This window comes from Ascaphus truei, chromosome 2 (genome assembly GCF_040206685.1).
Source record: "Ascaphus truei isolate aAscTru1 chromosome 2, aAscTru1.hap1, whole genome shotgun sequence".
Taxonomy (NCBI): domain Eukaryota; kingdom Metazoa; phylum Chordata; class Amphibia; order Anura; family Ascaphidae; genus Ascaphus; species Ascaphus truei.
In genome coordinates, this window is record NC_134484.1 from 143,077,279 (window position 1) to 143,097,028 (window position 19,750).

At 44.5% G+C, this 19,750-nt stretch overlaps 1 protein-coding gene across 4 annotated transcripts in view; it reads left to right on the forward strand.

Annotated features, from left to right (window-relative positions):
• The window catches only part of MTCL1 (microtubule crosslinking factor 1), a 174,461-nt gene that overhangs the window by 24,917 nt on the left and 129,794 nt on the right, over nt 1-19,750 (forward strand). For all 4 annotated transcript variants that reach the window (XM_075585351.1, XM_075585352.1, XM_075585353.1 and 1 more), the window contains exon 3: nt 6,085-6,243. In XM_075585351.1, the coding sequence (XP_075441466.1) occupies nt 6,085-6,243 (159 nt within the window). The remainder of the gene's footprint in view (nt 1-6,084; nt 6,244-19,750) is intronic.

Consider the following 19,750-nt stretch of genomic DNA (forward strand, 5'->3'; position numbering starts at 1 on the left):
TCAGGCTGGCAGGAAGTTCAAACTTAAAGGCCATTGGGTTAATTTGCCTTCAAATTTTGTAAGGCCCGATGTATTTGGGATCGAGTTTGACTGAGGGTAGCTTGAGGCGTATGTTTCTGGTGGAGAGCCAGACCTGATAACCTTTCTTGAAGGCTTGCGTTTATCTGCATGTGCCTTCTGCAGGACGGCCACTTTCGAGAGAGAGGTATGGACCTATTTCCAGGTTCCTGGAGCTTGAGGTCCACTGTGAAAACTCCAGAAGATGTATGATAGGATGGCAGGGTGGTACCCATAGGTAAAGAAAAATGGAGACTCGAGAGGAGTTGTGTTTTCAGGAGTTTCGCACAAACTCTGCAAAATTATCCTGCTGCTCGGATACAAAGCACCGAAGGAACTGCTCCAACAACTGGTTGGTCCTGTCCATTAGGCCATTTGACTGAGGGTAGTAAGATGAGAAGAAATGGAGGGAAATTCCCATTCTGGTACAGAACACTCTCCAAAACTTGGAAACAAATTGCGATCCCCGGTCAGAGACAATTTCCGAAGGTACTCTGTGCAAGTGGCAGATTTCTCAGATTTCCGAGAGTTCAGAGGCGGAAGGCAATTTCTTAAAAGGAATGAAATGAGCTTGTTTAGTGAAGCGATCAGCCACTACTAGTAGTCATAGTGGACTAGTTGGAATGGTAGTCATTCCTTGAGAAGGTGGTAGTTTGACAATAAAGTCCATTGCGAAATGGTTCCAAAACTGATCACAAATTGGCAGTGGTTGGAGTTGGCTGCATGGAAGGGCTTTGGGCACCTTAGTTTGATCACAAGCGGCTACAAAATCTTTAACATCTCTACGAATCTACGAATCTCCGAATCTCAGACGTGCGTGATAAGTACTCGGATGTCTTCTTTACTCCAGTGTACTTTACTCCGACAAACTTGGACTGATATCCAACTTAGAACCTCTTTATGGAGATATGTAGAAAATACCAGCGCAAAAAATCACATAATATAAAAGTAGTATATCAAATATTTATAATATCGGTTGAATAAAAAGCATATTAGATAATGCCAAACGCAGTACACAGTGAGGATTATAAAATACTACTAACATAGGGACAATACAAAGTTACCAGATAGCCCGCAGGGGTAAGAATAGTAGCCAATTGGAAAGGTAACGTTGTTACAGTCCACACCCAGGAGATTAATGAGGCAGCGCCAATAGGGAAAGCACCTGCTCTCGACTTGATGGTACACACAGCTCACGTCCCAGGGATAGAGAATTATACCAGAATTATGCCAAACAAAAGGCTGTCTTGAGTTTTTTGAAGACGGTTATGGCTTTCTGAGACCATTTGGAGGAATCCACCCCTTTTTTGGTGAGGATTGTGATAGTAGCTACCACGTTAGAAACATTTCGGATGAAGCGCCTGTAGTAGTTGGTGAACCCCCAAGAAGTTTTGTATGGACTTGAGACCTATTGGTAATGGCCATTCAAGGACTGCTACCACTTTGACTGGGTCAATTTCAAGACCATTGAAAGAGATGATATAAAAGAGTCAATTGGAAATGAATCCAGATATCATAAGAGAGAGAAAAAAATATATATGCATTGTGGCAGGACGGCCTCGCGGCGGGGTCAGTAAGACGCTAGACATGATGGGAAACTTTAAACTGTAGTGGTTTATTAGCCACAACCAAAATAAGTACGGGTGCACTCTCCCTTTAAGAAACTACTTTCTAGAAAATAAAGCCTGTTCCCGTTAGGGAAACTAACTCACTTCTTGACCCCTTACTAACAGGGCAGCCAGCTAATCTGGTTATGCCCAAAACATATGCTACACAAAGGATAACCAATAAGTATAATAACAAAGTCTTCTGTGTTGCAGCTCCAACAGCAAACAGGAACACGGTTCCGGGGAGCAGGCTGTGTCCAGCTCGCAGCAATCTTTATCTAATCTTTATCCTGGGTTGGGGTCCCAGCTGGTCCCTGCAGTAAAGCTCCTCGCAGGACTGGGGGACCAGAGCAACAGCTACGGCTTCCTAGCCGGGAGAATTCTCTCCACCCTCACGTGGAAAAACAAGCTCACCTTGTGTGAGCAACTTCCTGCTTTTTAAAGCACTTGTTTCCCTGATGAGTTCAGCCCCTGTTTAATCAGTCTTCAGCTGTGCTTTCTCTGTCTGAGGAGATTAACACTCTGAACTGGCTGCAGCATCTCTCCATTCACTGTTCCAGCCTACTGAGTCAGTGACTCTGTCACAGCATATTAAAAATAAGGTGCATGTCTCCCAAGAAGCATAACCATGCTTCCAGGTAATCAGGAAAACAAACATGGAGGGCAGATAGCGCACTAAAATATTCACAGGCTCACTGTTTCAGGTTTCTTAGTGCATGTAAAGAAAATTCACCAGAAGACTTACATCGTGATAAATAATTGCTTTTACTAACCAGGAATCCGGCAAACATCCCCCATAAAATGATGTTTCCGGCCCACATGGTCTTTCATCAGGTAGGTGTTCAAAGAGTAACAACATGTGCCACATTTTATACATGTTGACGGACGCCATCACCGGAACTGACGTCACTATATGTCCGGTTCCCCGGATGTGTGGTATCCAAACAAACTCATACAAAAGAACTACATTTCCCATCAAGGTATTCACCTTTAACCAGAGGGCAAAGTGCGGTGACATCATTGCGCAATGTAAATAATTTTACGTCACCACCTAATAGTAGTGTAGGTATAATATATTTATTTCACAGTGTGCACAAATCTATTAAGCTTAAAACTAATAATATCCTATTTTTCCATTGTATATTCTTATTAGTAAAAAATAAATTTGTAATATACGATATAGTAGGAAAAGTTAGGATATTATTAATTCCTATATTTACAATCCAAAATTACAAAATTACACTACCTAGAACCAAATGTAGAATCATCTGTCTATATCAGGGATGCGCAAACTGGGGGGCGCACGGCGGTTACAGAGGCCCCGCGTTCTTCGCCGAGGCATTTAAATTAAATGCCGGGGGAGGCGTGAAGCCTCTGTAACTTCTCTTACCTGCACTGTTGGCTCTTCGGCGACACGTCGCCATGACAACACAGTATCAAATGACACCGCGGGGTCAAATTGCAGCACGTTGCCATGGCAACGTGACGTCACATAACGTGACCTCATATGACGCCGCCGAAGCCAGAGAGCAGGTAAGGAGAGGGGGTACGAACAGGGGGGGACAGCAGACGGGGGCACGAACAGAAAGGTTTGCGCACCCCTGGTCTACTGTATATGACAGTTAAAAAGCCATCTTAGAGCGCATCATAGTTTCCCAAATGAAGGTCTCATAATGAGATGTAATCACAATTGTGACAGCGTCTCAAAATATACCATAACAAAGAAGAAATATTACAGAAACAGGAACAAGCTGGAGACTCACAGGAATAAACATGGAACCATGCTCAGGCAACTTCCTGGAGGAAGTCCAGCCTATTTATAGGTAGGATTCCAGTAAGTAAGATGGCCTCAGTGTGGGCGGAAATAAGAAACAGTATTTGTTAGGAAGCAAGATGGTCACCGGAACGTCAGTGATGATGCTGACCGCGCCAAAGCCTCAAAATGTGACAGTCTTGCAAGGCTTTAAGAAACATTCATATTTTGTTGAAGATGTTACTAACGCCTAAACTCTTGGGTGCTCCCTGCGGTCTGCACAAAGATTTTACGAAAGTTGGCAAGTGATCAGTGATGACGTCCTGATTCATTGTGGCTTCTTGACATTTGGCATCAGAATCCTGATCATATACCACTTGTCAGGCACCTCCTATGGCAATTGCGGTTTACAAAGATATATATTTTTTTATTTGTTCAAAACTCCCACAAAAACAATAAAACAGGAAACAAAGTACCAATACACAACCTTTCTAAACCTCAATCAGCAGGAAGTCGATGCAGGACTTTGATGAGCCTTGCACTCAGGCCCAACAGTGGGGAGAGAGTGCCTGGTCATCTGTTCCAGGCTCAGTGGAGGATGGGGGCCCACCCGGTGGTCAAATTGCGGGAACTTAGACCCTGTCAGAAGTTGGTCCCAACTTCAGCTAGTGACCCTCTGGGCGGTGTTGGGGTAGAGAGAAAGATAGAGTGGGGGAGACTGAGTGAACAGAAGGGTTCTTAAAGGGAGATGGGTAAGTGAGAGAACAGGAAGAGTGAGAGGTGGGAGAACTAGATGGGGGAGACAAAAAGGGGATGTGAGAGAGGGGGAGGAGGGGGGAAGAAAGGGGGAGAGTGAGAAGGAAAGGAGGAGAAGAGGGGGTGAGTGAGAGAGGGGAGTGAGGGGGAGGGGGAGGTGGAATGAGAGAGAGGGTGACACGTAGGCCACCTCCCCTGCTCAACAACCCGGGGGCCCGCCAACCTGGTAAATAGCAATCCAACTAGACAATAGCTCAGTTTTTTGCGTAGTTTATAGAAATGTTGCAAGTGGTTTGGCATAGCCATATTGTAGTTTTAGGCTAGTTGAAGGAAATGTACAGTAGCTATTACTGAGCCCATGAAAAACCAAACGACTGCAGGACTAGATTAGCATTGAGAAATCATCTAATAGAGTCCATAGTGAAAGCCATATTCCCATTAATAAACTGGGTCAAGCATAAGCTTAGAAATCTGTGTGCTTACTCCAGCACAGACCAGCAGCATGGCCAGCAGAGGCTTTTAGGCACATCTTTCTTTTTTTTTTTTTTTTCAATTTTTGTATTGTTTTACATTCACAGATTCACAGTGTACATATCATATTATAGTCGACAATTCGGCATTTATACACATTTGTTCAGAAATATTTATGCACATCTTTCTGATATCTGTCCTGGTAACATCTGTCTGTGTGTGTGTCTCTCTTCTCTAAAAGCTTAGAATCCAGTAGTGGTGTGCCTGCTAACCTTCTGCACTGGCTAAAATCATAAGAACAGAGAAACACGTTGTTGAATAATCTCTGATTATGAAACTCTCCTAACTTAAATCCTTGAGGGCTGTTTATCAAAATCTCCTAGTTGCAAAACTGGGGCAAAGAAACCGCACCACATTTATTGAGGACAAACATTACCATTTGAGACCAATCAGATTTTTTTTTTGTTATTGATAAACCTGGTTTAGTATTTTTGCACTCCTTTTGTCATAGTTTTGCAGATGGGAGACTTTGATAAATGACCCCCCTTCAGAACCAGAGGAGTCAGCAACGCATTCCTAATATGGGGTTAATACCGTATTAGCCGATCATAGGGTGACCCTGATTGTAAGCCGACCCACAATGCTGGCTACTTTGTTTATAGCTTACACAGCGCATGCGCAGGCACTCTTTCAGTCCTGTGTAAGCTATAAACAAAGTAGCCGTCTGCACATGCGCGAGAGTTCACGCACGAGCGCTCGTACATGCGCAGGTAGCTACTGTGTTAATCGTTAACACAGGGGCGGGTGCGCACTCGGCAGCAGAGCCCGATTTATAAGGCAAGTATGGACTTTTCAATATAACTTTATTGGAAAAAAACCTTGCCTTATAATTGGGCAAAACCGGTATATAGTGTCAACTCTGGAAATGACTGTGCATTAGGGAACCTCCTGTAGCCTAAGCTTTTTCTACTATATCTGCCGAAGCGGCCAATAAGGCTATTTTCAGCCGAAATTCCCTGTTGACTTAAGCCCATACGTATTTCATATTGTACTATAATGGATTTATAATACCCCCAGGTGTTTTTTAAATGTTTTATGAAAAAGCACAATATAGCAATGTTATGTCAATAGATAAATTAAGTTTTATGACATTAAACTATAAAAGGACGAGTGATATTGCAGAGCCGTAATAAATGTTGAAGGTTAAGAGTGCATTTTATAGTACAGATCAGGTGTAATATTTGTGGCAATATGACCTGCATAAAAATCACTTGCCATGTAAATTGAAGCAAATCAAGAACTTTTACATTTTGCTACATTTTTACGCTCCACTACGGGATGTAATAGAAAAGGTGCCTGTGCATAGACTTCATTATGGGACGTGTCATTGTGAAGCGGGGCAAGTATGGCAACATTTTCACAGATGATATCACTTAACAGGTAGCCAAAGATGTTTCCGTCAGACTGCACCATGAGCTGGAAAGTGTGGAAGGGAAACGGATCCAAGCAGAAGATGAGAATGAAGAGCTGCGACAGCAAATCATCGAGATGGAAGTATCCAATCAGGCACTACACAACGAGTTGGACAGGACAAAGGAGGTGAGGAGCACGGTGATGCACACAAACAGGTTGTTTTATTGTTTTTGTGTGTGATTGTTATTCTAATGATTCTAAATGACATGTGCTTGTTTAATCTTATGTTAGGCTGTTCACTAAATCAGCCATCCGTGGGGGTTATGTATCAAATGGAGAAACACAGCAAACATATTAACAGGTGTTCATTTGTGCTAGCGGCTTGTTAATCTTACTTCTTACATTTGATGCAGATCTCTTAGGAACAGAAGTTAACTACACCTCATTAGAATTTGGCGCTGATTAACTCCTGCTATAACCACTCCATAAAATGCTCACTGGCAAATCTGGATCAAAGCGTCTTGATGCGCAAAGTGATGCAATTTGTATTTGTTTTTGAAGCAATGTACCATTTGCGACACTTCATTCATATCCCCTTGTGTTTTAATAGGGTTATTTAAAGATGGTGGAAAGCAGCGTAACTATCTGAAATATCTGGTCTTTCCAAAATGTCTACTACCTAAAATGTTCACATCAGAACTACTCATTGGAGAAAATGCACAAGATTAGCTTGGGATTGAAGAATATAGAGCTACCCCTATTTTGGTTTCGGTTAGTTCATTTATGCGCAATTTTCATGCTAGTCTACCAGAAGGTATATTTAATACTAGCTGATATACCCGGCGTTGCCCGGGATTGAATGGTCCCGCTCCCCCTCTCTCTCCGCTCACCCCCTATCTCCTCTCCCCATTGCCCCCTCTCTCTCTCCCTTCTCCTTTATCCCCCCCTGTCTGTTTGTCCCCCGCTGACAGCAATCTGGGCCCCCCCTGCACATGAATGTGACCCACCCCCCTTCACATCACAAGCCCCCCCCATTCACACCTATGTCCCCCCTTCCCATCACTGATGTGGGTGACTGGGTGGGTGGGTGAGTGACTGGGTGCGTTGGTGGGTGACTGAGTGGGTGCGTTGGTGGGTGGTTGGGTTAGTTACTGGGTTAGTGACTGTGAGTGGGTTAGTGACTGGGTGGTGGGTGAGTTAGTGACTGGGTGGGTGTGTGAGTTAGTGACTGGGTGGGTGGGTGTGTGAGTTAGTGACTGAGTGGGTGAGTGTGTGCGTTGGTGGGTGGTTGGGTTAGTTACTGGGTTAGTGACTGTGGGTGGGTTAGTGACTAGGTGGTGGGTGAGTTAGTGACTGGGTGGGTGTGTGAGTTAGTGACTGAGTGTGTGCGTTGGTGGGTGGTTGGGTTAGTTACTGGGTTAGTGACTGTGGGTGGGTTATTGACTAGGTGGTGGGTGAGTTAGTGACTGGGTGGGTGTGTGAGTTAGTGACTGAGTGTGTGCGTGAGTTAGTGACTGAGTGTGTGCGTTGGTGGGTGGTTGGGTTAGTTACTGGGTTAGTGACTGTGGGTGGGTTAGTGACTAGGTGGTGGGTGAGTTAGTGACTGGGTGGGTGTGTGAGTTAGTGACTGGGTGGGTGGGTGGGTGTGTGAGTTAGTGACTGGGTGGGTGTGTGCGTTAGTGACTGGGTGGGTGGGTGTGTGAGTTAGTGACTGGGTATGTGAGTTAGTGACTGGGTGTGTGAGTTAGAGACAGGGTGGGTGAGTTAGTGACTGGGTGGGTACGTGGGTGAGCCGCAAGTGATAACGTCAGGGCTTCATATTGGCCCTCAGGACGTGGGACATTTACAAGCCGCTATTTCGATAGCCCCAATTAGCCGATCTGGGCTGCTACCCGCACCCCCTTCCGAAGTAAGTATCTCAGAAAGCAGGTGGTCCCCGGAGCTGAAATGAATGCGGTTCAGCTCCAGAGACCCCCTGCTTGAATCCTACACCAAAATAAAAGTGCTGCCTGGAGTGCTTCTTTAATTTATGCCTTCGCGGCTACTATGTCTACTAATACAATATTGCTGGGGGGGGTTTTCAGGGCTTTTACGTTGGTTTTCTCGAATCCCGAAGTGGGCCACTTTTGCATTGTGGGTAATTGTCTCTTATAAAACAATATCGGAGTATATCGGTGAAGAGAGCGTTTCCCGAAGCAGGGCACATTCAATGGAGCTCTGGCTTTTGGACACAATTCCACTGAAAGTTACCTTGGGGGCTGCTTTGAATATCACCCTATGTAGAAAACCCTAAAGATGGCGATACAACGTCCAAAGCAGCCTCTTCCGAGTGTGTAGAATAGGGCCCAATGTAACTTATTTCATCCAAGGCTTTTTAGCCACTTCAAACTGCTGAAGTTAAACATTGGCAGATCTAGTTTTCTGGGAGTTAGGGATATTTGCATGGGCCCTTTATAAACTCGTCAACTCATTCATATTTCCTCAAACCAGATCACTTAATTGATCCGCTCACGTAAACTTAAATCTTATACTAAATGTCTAAATAAAAGTAGCATTTAACATCAGCCCGGTCATATTGACTAATGTGCAGACTTTTTACAGGGCAACGAGATGCACTCTTCATATTACATTGATCTGCATTGAAATAAGGGAACCTCTTCTAAGGAGAATTTAAAAAAAATGATGAATACACCTAATTATAAGGCGATTTCCCCGATAAATGAAGAGCAGGAGCATATTTTCCTTTTTTGTGTGTTTATATTGTGATCTGCTGGGTCCCCTTCAAACTAAAACTGCAGTATTTTACTTTGCATATTTTTGCCCCTTCGGGAAATCAATATGGCCGTCAGGTCAGCTTCGCTTCAGCAAGTCAAGAAAAAGATGCAGAATTATTGGGCAAAGAAGAATATAAATATTTCGGGAACCTGTAGGATTTCTGCAGTTTAAATTATTGCTGTTCAGTTTTAGGGGAGTACCCATTTCAGAATCTGAATATAAAGTTACAAAAAAATAACAAAAAGATTTGAAAAAAAAGTTCAAGGTGTCATTGAATAATTGTAACATCGGTGCCGCTAAATAAATACATTTTAATGTTTAAGTGATTTTTAAGACTGTTGGAGCCAAAGCAATTGCTTTGTTTACTTCTGTACAGGTATCTCTTTTGAAGGGTCTGTTTGTTTTTGTGCAGCAAATATTACTCTATTCCTATCAGCCACGGCACAATCTGTTCTTCCTACATTTGAATGACACTGGCGTTTTATGTTGCAGTATTCAAACTTTCACTGCTCCATTTTGCAAATTTGAGGAGATTTATTTGAATGAAGAGTGGGATTGGGCTATGAAAGCTCATGTATAACAAATAACATTCATCGTACAGACAAGAGGCCTGTCCAATAACAAGTTTCATATCCTATGGATTATTTTTTCCCCTTGACTAATAAAATGATTTAAGTAACAGTACAAATAGAAAAATGCACGTGTTTCAAAACAATAACACGGCATGAGTTGTTTTTAAAGCTGCGTGTGGTCAGGATAACAGTAATGCATCTGCCTAGCATTGCAATAAGGCACCAAGCAAATAACCCCATATATTTCCAGTTATATATAGGAACATTTGAAAGAGATTGGGAAGTAGTGTTTCTTAAAAAGTTAAAATAAGTGACATCTTTAAGAAAAGAGCACTAAAAATAGGTATTTCTAAAAAAGCGATTTTGCCCATATAAAGAAAAGGAGTGCTCTGTAGCGCAGGGCTCTTCAACTAGCGAGCCACAAGCAACCACATGCGAGCCACATGCAAGCCTTGATGTGGCCCTTAGACTCTGCTCCAGCTAATGTCGTACTACAGTATTTGTTTAGGCAGCGAAGTGGAAATGTTCACACTAAAACTCACTTGTAAGTTAAGGTAATGTAAATATATATGGTACTGTACGTTGCAATGTTGAAATATCATTTTCACGTGTTTTAATGTATCTATAAAGACATTACAATAAGCTTGTGGCCCTTCTACTCCTAAGGCTGGGGCCATAGAGGGGGTAGCAGGGCTGAGGCGCGCTGATGCTGAGGCTCGCCTGCTGAAATCTGCGGGCGCGATCGGGAGGCGGGGGGAGACTGAGGGAGGCGGGGCAGTGATGTCGCTGGGCCAATCGCCCACGACGCACCGTGACGTGACGTTGACGCTGCTCCGCGCTGATTGGATGTTTTGAGCCGACAGCGCTCTGAAAAACAGTTTGGCTGTCGGCTGTAAAATCCAGCGCCGCAGCACGCCTGCGGACGCTCGCGTGAGCCCCCTCTAAAGACATCCTCATGGAGGATGCAGGGGCTCAGCGCGGAGCGTCCGCACGGCTCAGCACAGACGTGCCTTCTATGGACTCAGCCTAAATGTTTTCTGATCTGGCCCCTTTGGAGAACTAGATGAAGACCTAAGTTCTAGTGTTTATGGATATATATAATACTTAACAGTAAGAAGACATTTTAAGGCTGCCACTGATGGATCTGCCTTTGAAATTGGTATGTTGCCTACACCTGCTGACAACTATAGTGTGTCTATAACCAAAGTAGTTATAAAGTAGTTAGTATGGTATACAACAAAGTAGCATAGAATGTCTATAACCAGTTGTTCTCATTTGGTGAGAGTTCTTGTATGCATTTAGGAAGATAATGGTAGCCAATAGTTGTAAATATTGAATGGCTCGGTGGAATTGCACAAAATGAATTCTGCAATGACAAATACTGTACTTTGTTTTGGATGCCACCATACTGTTATAATAAATACAATTTTGTGGAATAAAATATGTATTTTTCATCTTAAAAACCTTCTAAAAATGTTATACTTTAGTGTAGTATAAATAATGCATAATATGGAAAGTTGTAAATTCTGTATGTTAAGCACATAGAATATGTGGACTCTGGTTCCACCAAGGAGTCAGAAACACATTTGTAAGGGTTCTGTGGTTCATGTAAGTTTGAAAACAACTGCTCTTGAAGTAAAGAACAGGTATGGAAGTATATGATTACTCTCAATTTTAGGAAGAAGTATGCTCATCAACAAAGGGTGTTTCAAGGATTATTTGAGGTGGCAGAGGCATGGTTTGTGGCTTTCAGGGTCAATTTATAAAGAAACATGGTCTCATATTAGCTGTCTATTTCGCTCCCACTCCCGATCCCTAAAAGGATGAATATTTGACATAATGTATTCTTTTATACCACTAAAATACTACTAAATGTTTGTGTTTAACAAGTTGAAATATAAGAACACCACTAATAACTGATAATTATTCAGCGCACGTACCAAACCCCTTGGTGCCTTTGGAGAGAGTTGAAGTGTTACAATCTTACCATGTTTTATTGACGCTTCTGTCAGCCAGCCAGCATGTGCTGCTTGATGAGCCAGTCTGACTAACACTACCAGATTGCAAGCATCCAAATTGTGTGGCAGGGGGATACCAATGTATCCTGGGGCAGCTGCCACCCTTGTAGACACACCCATAAAAGAGATGTGACCAGATCCTGATATACTGCTTTAAAACACAGTGATCAGCTTTGTAGTATCTGCTAACCCAAAGAATACTAATCTAACATGTTTTTATTCCTCTGGTGCTATTACAAAACCTCAGACATCAACGCTGGTTAGAAATAATGTCCGTTGCCACACAATGGAAAGTATTAAGCCCATTGCTGTGAGATTAGTCTGCATGTGTAATGAGTCCTAAGCTCCCCTTGCAGCAGAGGTAAGAGCTATAAACAGGCTTCAGAACTGGAAATCTGCTGGATGGTTATATGGAAGTCATGGTACTATATGTTAGTCAAATGACTATTCCTGTTTTGAAACAGGATGAAAAGAGCGGTGCTCCAGTACTGGTTGGAGATATTCTGGGACTATAGTAAAGTCAGATCGTTATGTTTGAAACTGATAAAAGTTGGTGATTTTTGCAAGCTTTGGTTTGAATTAAAAATTAATATTAAGGCAATCAAAGAGTAATGTTGGCTTCATTAAATGATAATAAAAAAGCTGTGCAAACATGGGAGGATACAGTACATAACTATGAGCAAGCAGAGAAAACAGAAGTTAAAAATCAACCCCCCTTTCAAACATGGAATGAAAGCAAGAAATGGCATTATCGGAGTCCCATTTGCAGCTGCTACAAATTATTTGATGTCTTCTTTGTTTGGGACTCATGCTGTGGAAATTGCCAAGAAAACGTCCAGACAGTTGCCTGGCGAGGCTTCATATACCGTAGGGGCAACCCTGCTGAAAACACAAAGCACAGGGAGGATTAAATGCAGCCAGGGCAGCAGCTGCTGAGGGATTTGCTGTGAATGGTATTAAATGGTTTAGTTAAAAGAATGAATGAGACTGGGCAGCCAGAAAGAGAGAGAGAAGGGGGGCGTGGGCTGTTTGCGGTAAAGAAGCCCCATGGCACAGCTGACAACCCATCATTATTAATAATGAAAACAGACAACTACAGTGGCGTTGGGTATTATCAGATTACTTTGTTTTGATGCAGTTTATATTCCTTTTCTTTTGGTTCTACAACTTTTAACAAGGTTGCCCCCAAATTACCCCAGATTTAATATATGTTTTGAGCTTCTGTGTATCTTTAATAGTCTTCATTCTTATTAAAATAATACGAGGCAGAATTCATCAAACTTTCCTGCCTGCTTTCTGCTGCTCATAATTAATCTAGTTTTACCCGGGTCAAAATGTGTAGGTATTTTATTTATACATGGGTTAAGAGCTCAGTTTTGGTAACTGTATATCTTATGCATGCAAGTAAGACTGGTGTTATGCACTAGTTATTTCTACATAAGGAGGGGTAAAGGTATGGGCCTGGGGGAGGAGTTAAGGGTAAAGGTATGGGCCTGGGGGAGGAGTTAAGGAGGTAAAGGTATGGGCCTGGGGGAGGAGTTAAGGAGGTAAAGGTATGGGCTTGGGGGAGGAGTTAAGGGGGTAAAGGTATGGGCCTGAGGGAGGAGTTAAGGGGGTAAAGGTATGGGCTTGGGGGAGGAGTTAAGGGGGTAAAGGTATGGGCTTGGGGGAGGAGTTAAGGGGGTAAAGGTATGGGCTTGGGGGAGGAGTTAAGGGGGTAAAGGTATGGACTTGGGGGAGGAGTTAAGGAGGTAAAGGTATGGGCCTGGGGGAGGAGTTAAGGGGGTAAAGGTATGGGCTTGGGGGAGGAGTTAAGGGGGTAAAGGTATGGGCCTGGGGGAGGAGTTAAGGAGGTAAAGGTATGGGCCTGAGGGAGGAGTTAAGGGGGTAAAGGTATGGGCCTGGGGGAGGAGTTAAGGAGGTAAAGGTATGGGCTTGGGGGAGGAGTTAAGGAGGTAAAGGTATGGGCCTGGGGGAGGAGTTAAGGAGGTAAAGGTATGGGCCTGGGGGAGGAGTTAAGGAGGTAAAGGTATGGGCTTGGGGGAGGAGTTAAGGGGGTAAAGGTATGGGCCTGGGGGAGGAGTTAAGGGGGTAAAGGTATGGGCCTGGGGGAGGAGTTAAGGAGGTAAAGGTATGGGCCTGAGGGAGGAGTTAAGGGGGTAAAGGTATGGGCCTGGGGGAGGAGTTAAGGAGGTAAAGGTATGGGCTTGGGGGAGGAGTTAAGGGGGTAAAGGTATGGGCCTGGGGGAGGAGTTAAGGAGGTAAAGGTATGGGCTTGGGGGAGGAGTTAAGGGGGTAAAGGTATGGGCCTGGGGGAGGAGTTAAGGGGGTAAAGGTATGGGCTTGGGGGAGGAGTTAAGGGGGTAAAGGTATGGGCCTGGGGGAGGAGTTAAGGAGGTAAAGGTATGGGCCTGAGGGAGGAGTTAAGGGGGTAAAGGTATGGGCCTGGGGGAGGAGTTAAGGAGGTAAAGGTATGGGCTTGGGGGAGGAGTTAAGGGGGTAAAGGTATGGGCCTGGGGGAGGAGTTAAGGGGGTAAAGGTATGGGCCTGGGGGAGGAGTTAAGGAGGTAAAGGTATGGGCTTGGGGGAGGAGTTAAGGGGGTAAAGGTATGGGCCTGGGGGAGGAGTTAAGGGGGTAAAGGTATGGGCCTGGGGGAGGAGTTAAGGAGGTAAAGGTATGGGCCTGAGGGAGGAGTTAAGGGGGTAAAGGTATGGGCCTGGGGGAGGAGTTAAGGAGGTAAAGGTATGGGCTTGGGGGAGGAGTTAAGGGGGTAAAGGTATGGGCCTGGGGGAGGAGTTAAGGAGGTAAAGGTATGGGCTTGGGGGAGGAGTTAAGGGGGTAAAGGTATGGGCCTGGGGGAGGAGTTAAGGGGGTAAAGGTATGGGCTTGGGGGAGGAGTTAAGGGGGTAAAGGTATGGGCCTGGGGGAGGAGTTAAGGAGGTAAAGGTATGGGCCTGAGGGAGGAGTTAAGGGGGTAAAGGTATGGGCCTGGGGGAGGAGTTAAGGGGGTAAAGGTATGGGCTTGGGGGAGGAGTTAAGGGGGTAAAGGTATGGGCCTGGGGGAGGAGTTAAGGAGGTAAAGGTATGGGCTTGGGGGAGGAGTTAAGGGGGTAAAGGTATGGGCCTGGGGGAGGAGTTAAGGAGGTAAAGGTATGGGCTTGGGGGAGGAGTTAAGGGGGTAAAGGTATGGGCCTGGGGGAGGAGTTAAGGAGGTAAAGGTATGGGCTTGGGGGAGGAGTTAAGGGGGTAAAGGTATGGGCCTGGGGGAGGAGTTAAGGAGGTAAAGGTATGGGCTTGGGGGAGGAGTTAAGGGGGTAAAGGTATGGGCCTGGGGGAGGAGTTAAGGAGGTAAAGGTATGGGCTTGGGGGAGGAGTTAAGGGGGTAAAGGTATGGGCCTGGGGGAGGAGTTAAGGGGGTAAAGGTATGGGCCTGGGGGAGGAGTTAAGGGTAAAGGTATGGGCCTGGGGGAGGAGTTAAGGGGGTAAAGGTATGGGCCTGGGGGAGGAGTTAAGGGGGTAAAGGTATGGGCCTGGGGGAGGAGTTAAGGGGGTAAAGGTATGGGCCTGGCGGAGGTAAAATGGTAAAGGTATGGGCCTGGGGGAGGAATTAAGGGTAAAGGTATGGGCTTGGGGGAGGTAAAAGGGGGGAAAGGTATGGGCCTGGGGGAGGTTAAGCAGGGAAAGGTATGGGCCTGGGGGAGGTTAAGGGGGGAAAAGGTATGGACATAGGGGGGAGAGGGATAACAGGGAAAAATGTATGGAACTAGGAGATTGATATGGGCCTTAGTGGAGATTACCTTGGTATGGGGGGCTGGAGGAGGAAGCAGGGACACGTGGAGCTTACGACGGCCCACAGGGGCGTCTGATAAATCTCACAGAGAGATTAGAGACGACCCGAGGGGCCCTGAAACGGCCTGCGGAGGGATAATAGACAGCCTGCGGAGGGATGAGAGATGGCCCGCGGAGGGGCCCAGAGATGGCCCGCGGAGGGATAAGAGACGGCCCACAAAAGGGCCTGCGAAAACACCGGGCCTGGGACAGTAGTCCCAGCTGCCCCCCTGTCTGTGACCTAGATTACCACCATGTACAATATCTCTATGCTTTTACTACATGCATGATAAATCGAGTAGTCTGATTATAACGTTGCAGCAGCAGCAGAGCATTGGGGAATCACGAGCTCCATAAAAATGTCACTGGTAACTTACTGGTTTAATTACATGATGATGATGGTTGCCACCCCATGCAAATCCTTTCCCTCCTACGGTGCCTTGTCATGCAGTCCCTAATTATATGACCATGGTGTGCACCCTATTTGGCCATTTTTGAACATTAAGAAGATGATGTGCATGTGTTGGAAAATAATAATTTGGGCACTCAGAGCGAAGTTTTCCACTGAATGTGGTCAGAGGAAGCTAATCTTATCTTAGCATCTTTCATGCTTTTGCTGTTCAGCTAAAAACTTGCAGCAGCTGCATTCATTACATTATCTATATTACCATAGTGTTTGTTACTGGAGTGGATCACAGTAAATATATCTTATCTGCTATGATCAGTATAGGCAAGGGGAACACCAATATATCGCAGTTAACTAAATATATGATCTATACTGTATATTTATTTATAAAAATGTTTTACCAGGAAGTAATACATTGAGAGTTACCTCTCATTTTCACGTATGTCCTGGACACTGAGTTATCATGACAATACATGGTTATATCAGATGAACAACGGGTATACATTCAATTTAAAGACATTTCATGGACAGTTAGAGATAGTATGCTTTGGGGATTTGTAACAGATATGAGTGGCAGAGTTGAAATCTATCATTCTTTTGTGTTACCCTGTTTTATGCCCGACACTCATTTTTGTGGCAGAGCTGTGTGAGAAGATGTTATTGATTTTGCATACTGTATGTGCATACTGTGTTGATGTAACATAATGGGATTTATTCCCAGTTAAATCTAGCACTGCTATTGTGATGACATCTCCACTGTGTAAAGTGTGGGAGTCATTTACACTTTTCTGCATTTACATCCAGGCTTTTGTGCGCATCTATACTGAAGGAAACATTTACTATAGCCACTTGCAGCAAACCACTGGAAGGTCTTGTCATTTCACATTAGCAGCATCTTATTCGATGTGCAAGGGAATGGAATGAGAGGGTCGGCTTTGGAATTCCTGCTCGGCTTCCTGGCACGAGCACATTGTAGCATTCCTTCTTGTATTGTACACATATTGAATAGAGTTTATACAGTATGTGAAATCCATGCAGCGTAATCTGATGGGACCCCCCTGACTTGTGAAAGACGCCGATAATGGTTTACGGTTACTGACTAGGATTGATTTACTTTAATTGTCTTTAGAAAAGCTTTACAAGGAATTTGTTGCCGCTGTAAAAGAAAAAAAGTGTGTGTGTGCCGAGCCCGGGCATTTGTTTGTTTCAAACATTTTTTTGTTTGTTTTTGTTCATAAAGGTGGGGAGAAGGGTAAAGCCGGGAGGGGAACAATAAAACCGACAAAATTAAACCAACAATAATACAATACAAAAATATTCCTAATAATAATATCAATAATCAAAATAGTATTTAACCGTAGTAATAACAAAATATGGGGGAGGGGCGGTAGGACGGCAAGAGACAGCAGTATCGCTAATCTTTTTTTTTTTTTTTTCAAATAGTTTTGTTAGGCAGTAATACAAGACATATTCAACATACATAGTTCGCGGCCTAATACAGAACATTTTGTTTTTTTTTCCATTTAATGGGGAAAAAGAACGACAGGCTCAGCTCAGCTGTCCTTGAAAGTGGAGTCCTCGAAGAGGGAGGACAGAGAAAGGGGGGATCAAGGGAAGGGGGGGGGGAGGGGTAGGGTGGAAGGGGGGGGTGGTGTACCCTTCCCGGGAGGCCTTTCCCAAAGATGTCCCTGTTTGAGTTTAAGCTCACGGCTCAATCTCCGATTCACTGTTTATAGGGCCCCCTCCTCTTGTGCGGAGTATCAATGGCTCCCATATATTGTAAAATGTGAAAAGTTTCTGTCTAAGCATGGCTGTCAATTTCTCCATGAGCATCACTTCGCTGATCCTCTTTTTTATAGACCTCGTAGAGTGGGTGGTTTGTTTCTTCCAGGAAGCCGCTATTTCACATCTCGCCGCGGTGAGAATAAAGGAGATTAATTTCCCGGTTGGACGGTCAATTCCCGGGATTGGTTTTGCAAGCAGGTAGGTCAGTGGGTCTATAGGCAGCTCTAGGTCAGTGACCTCTTTTACTAAATTCTGGACCCTAGCCCAGTATTTTATAATTTCCGGACATGACCACCAGATGTGGGCCATGTCCCCTCTATGACCAAAACCTCTCCAGCATAAGTCTGACGCCAGGGGGTAGATTTGATTTAATCTCACTGGATTTAGGTACCAGTGATAGAGAATTTTATAGATGTTGTCCTTGGTTGTTGTGCATATAGATGTTCCCGAGGCTGCCGCCCAGATTTCTTCCCAAATCTCTCTCTATTGTGACGTTCAAAGCTGCTGCCCACTTGAGCATGTATTTGTGGTCCTGGGGAACCACAGAATTTTCCAATTCGGAGTATATTTCAGAGATGAGTCCCTTTTGGTAACTATTAGCTTTGCACAATCTCTCGAATTTGGTGAGAGGGGGGAATTCTGGGTCTGGACATATCTTTTGAGCAAAGTGTCGGATTTGTAAATATTTGAATGGGTCCAGTTCTCTTATTTTATATTTGGTACGGAGTTCTTGGTAACTTAGAAGCTTTCCAAGGCTGAGAAGATCCGCAATCGCCCCAACCCCTCCTTTTCTTAGTTGATCATAAAGTTTAGATCTACAGCCTGGGGGGAATTTGGGGTTATTAGATATGGGCGTGAGCTGTGGATTGGGCGAGCAAAGCCCAAATCTGGTCTTGTATTTCGTCCAGACCTCCCAGGTGAGTATTGACGCTTTTAGTTTTAAGTTATGGACTTGTCTGTCTCCTCTGTCTAGGCTCCACAGGCAGGCCTGCAGAGAAGGCATTCTAACGTACTGGGATTCTATTTCAATCCAGCAGCATTGGGCCGGATCAGTGTTCCACATAACTGCTTGTTTCAATTGCGCAGCTATGTAGTATTTAAGGATGTCTGGGACCGCCATACCTCCTCTTCCCCTTGATGCCAACAGGACCGATCTGGCCACCCTGGGTCTTTTACCCTGCCAAATGAAGAGAAACAGTCTATTTTGTATGTATTTTAGGTCAGTGCTAGGTACATGGACCGGGAGTGTCTGAAAGTAATATAAAAGTCTGGGGAGTATGTTCATCTTAATGGATGTCATTCTCCCAATCCATGAAACCCGGTAAACTTCCCACTGATCTAGATCTTTTTTGATTTTTTCCCAGAGGGCTGGGTAGTTATCTTGATATTGAGCTCGATAGTGCCTTGATATATTCACTCCCAAATATTTAATATATGAAGAGCACCATCTATAGCTAAAATTCAGTTTAAGAAGTTTCACTTCGTGCTCTGGTAAGCTAAGATTTAGGGCTTCGAATTTTCCGCTGTTTATTTTATAGCTGGATATCTTGCCAAAGTCCGCCAGTTCCTTTTGAAGGTTCGGAAGGGAAGTTTTGGTTTGGACAAAGTTAGAATGATATCGTCAGCGAAAACAGATATTTTATAGTTTGTATCTCCTATTCCTATGCCCTGTATATTCACATTATTACGTATTTTGGTCGCTAGTGGTTCGATCGTGAGAGCGAAGAGGAGAGGTGATAGGGGACATCCCTGCCTCGTTCCGTTTTTAATTTGGAATCTCTCGGATGTTCCACCTGAGAGTCTGACTGTGGCGGACGGGTTCTGGTAAAGAGCCCTGACCCCTGTCATGTAGGTATCTCTAAAACCGAATTTTTTCAAGGTGTTGTCCAGAAATAGCCAGTCAATTCTGTCGAATGCCTTCTCTGCATCCAAGCTCAGTAACATCGCTTTCGTGTTGGTCGTGTGGACGTGATCGATTATATTTATTATTTTGCGTGTATTGTCCGCCGCCTGGCGACCAGAGACAAAACCAACTTGGTCCGGGTGGATAAGTCTGGGTAATATGGGGTTTAATCTATTTGCCAGTATCTTGCTGTACAATTTAAGGTCGTTGTTCAGCAAAGATATAGGCCTATAGCTGCCACACTGTGTCGGGTCTTTCCCATCTTTATGAATGATCGCCAGGTTGGCTGTGGACATTGACGCTGGGATAGGATTCCCTTCCATGAAGGAATTGAAGAGGTCTAGCAGGTGGGTTGATAGTATTGGTAGGAACCTTTTGTAGTAGGTATTTGTGAAGCCGTCAGGG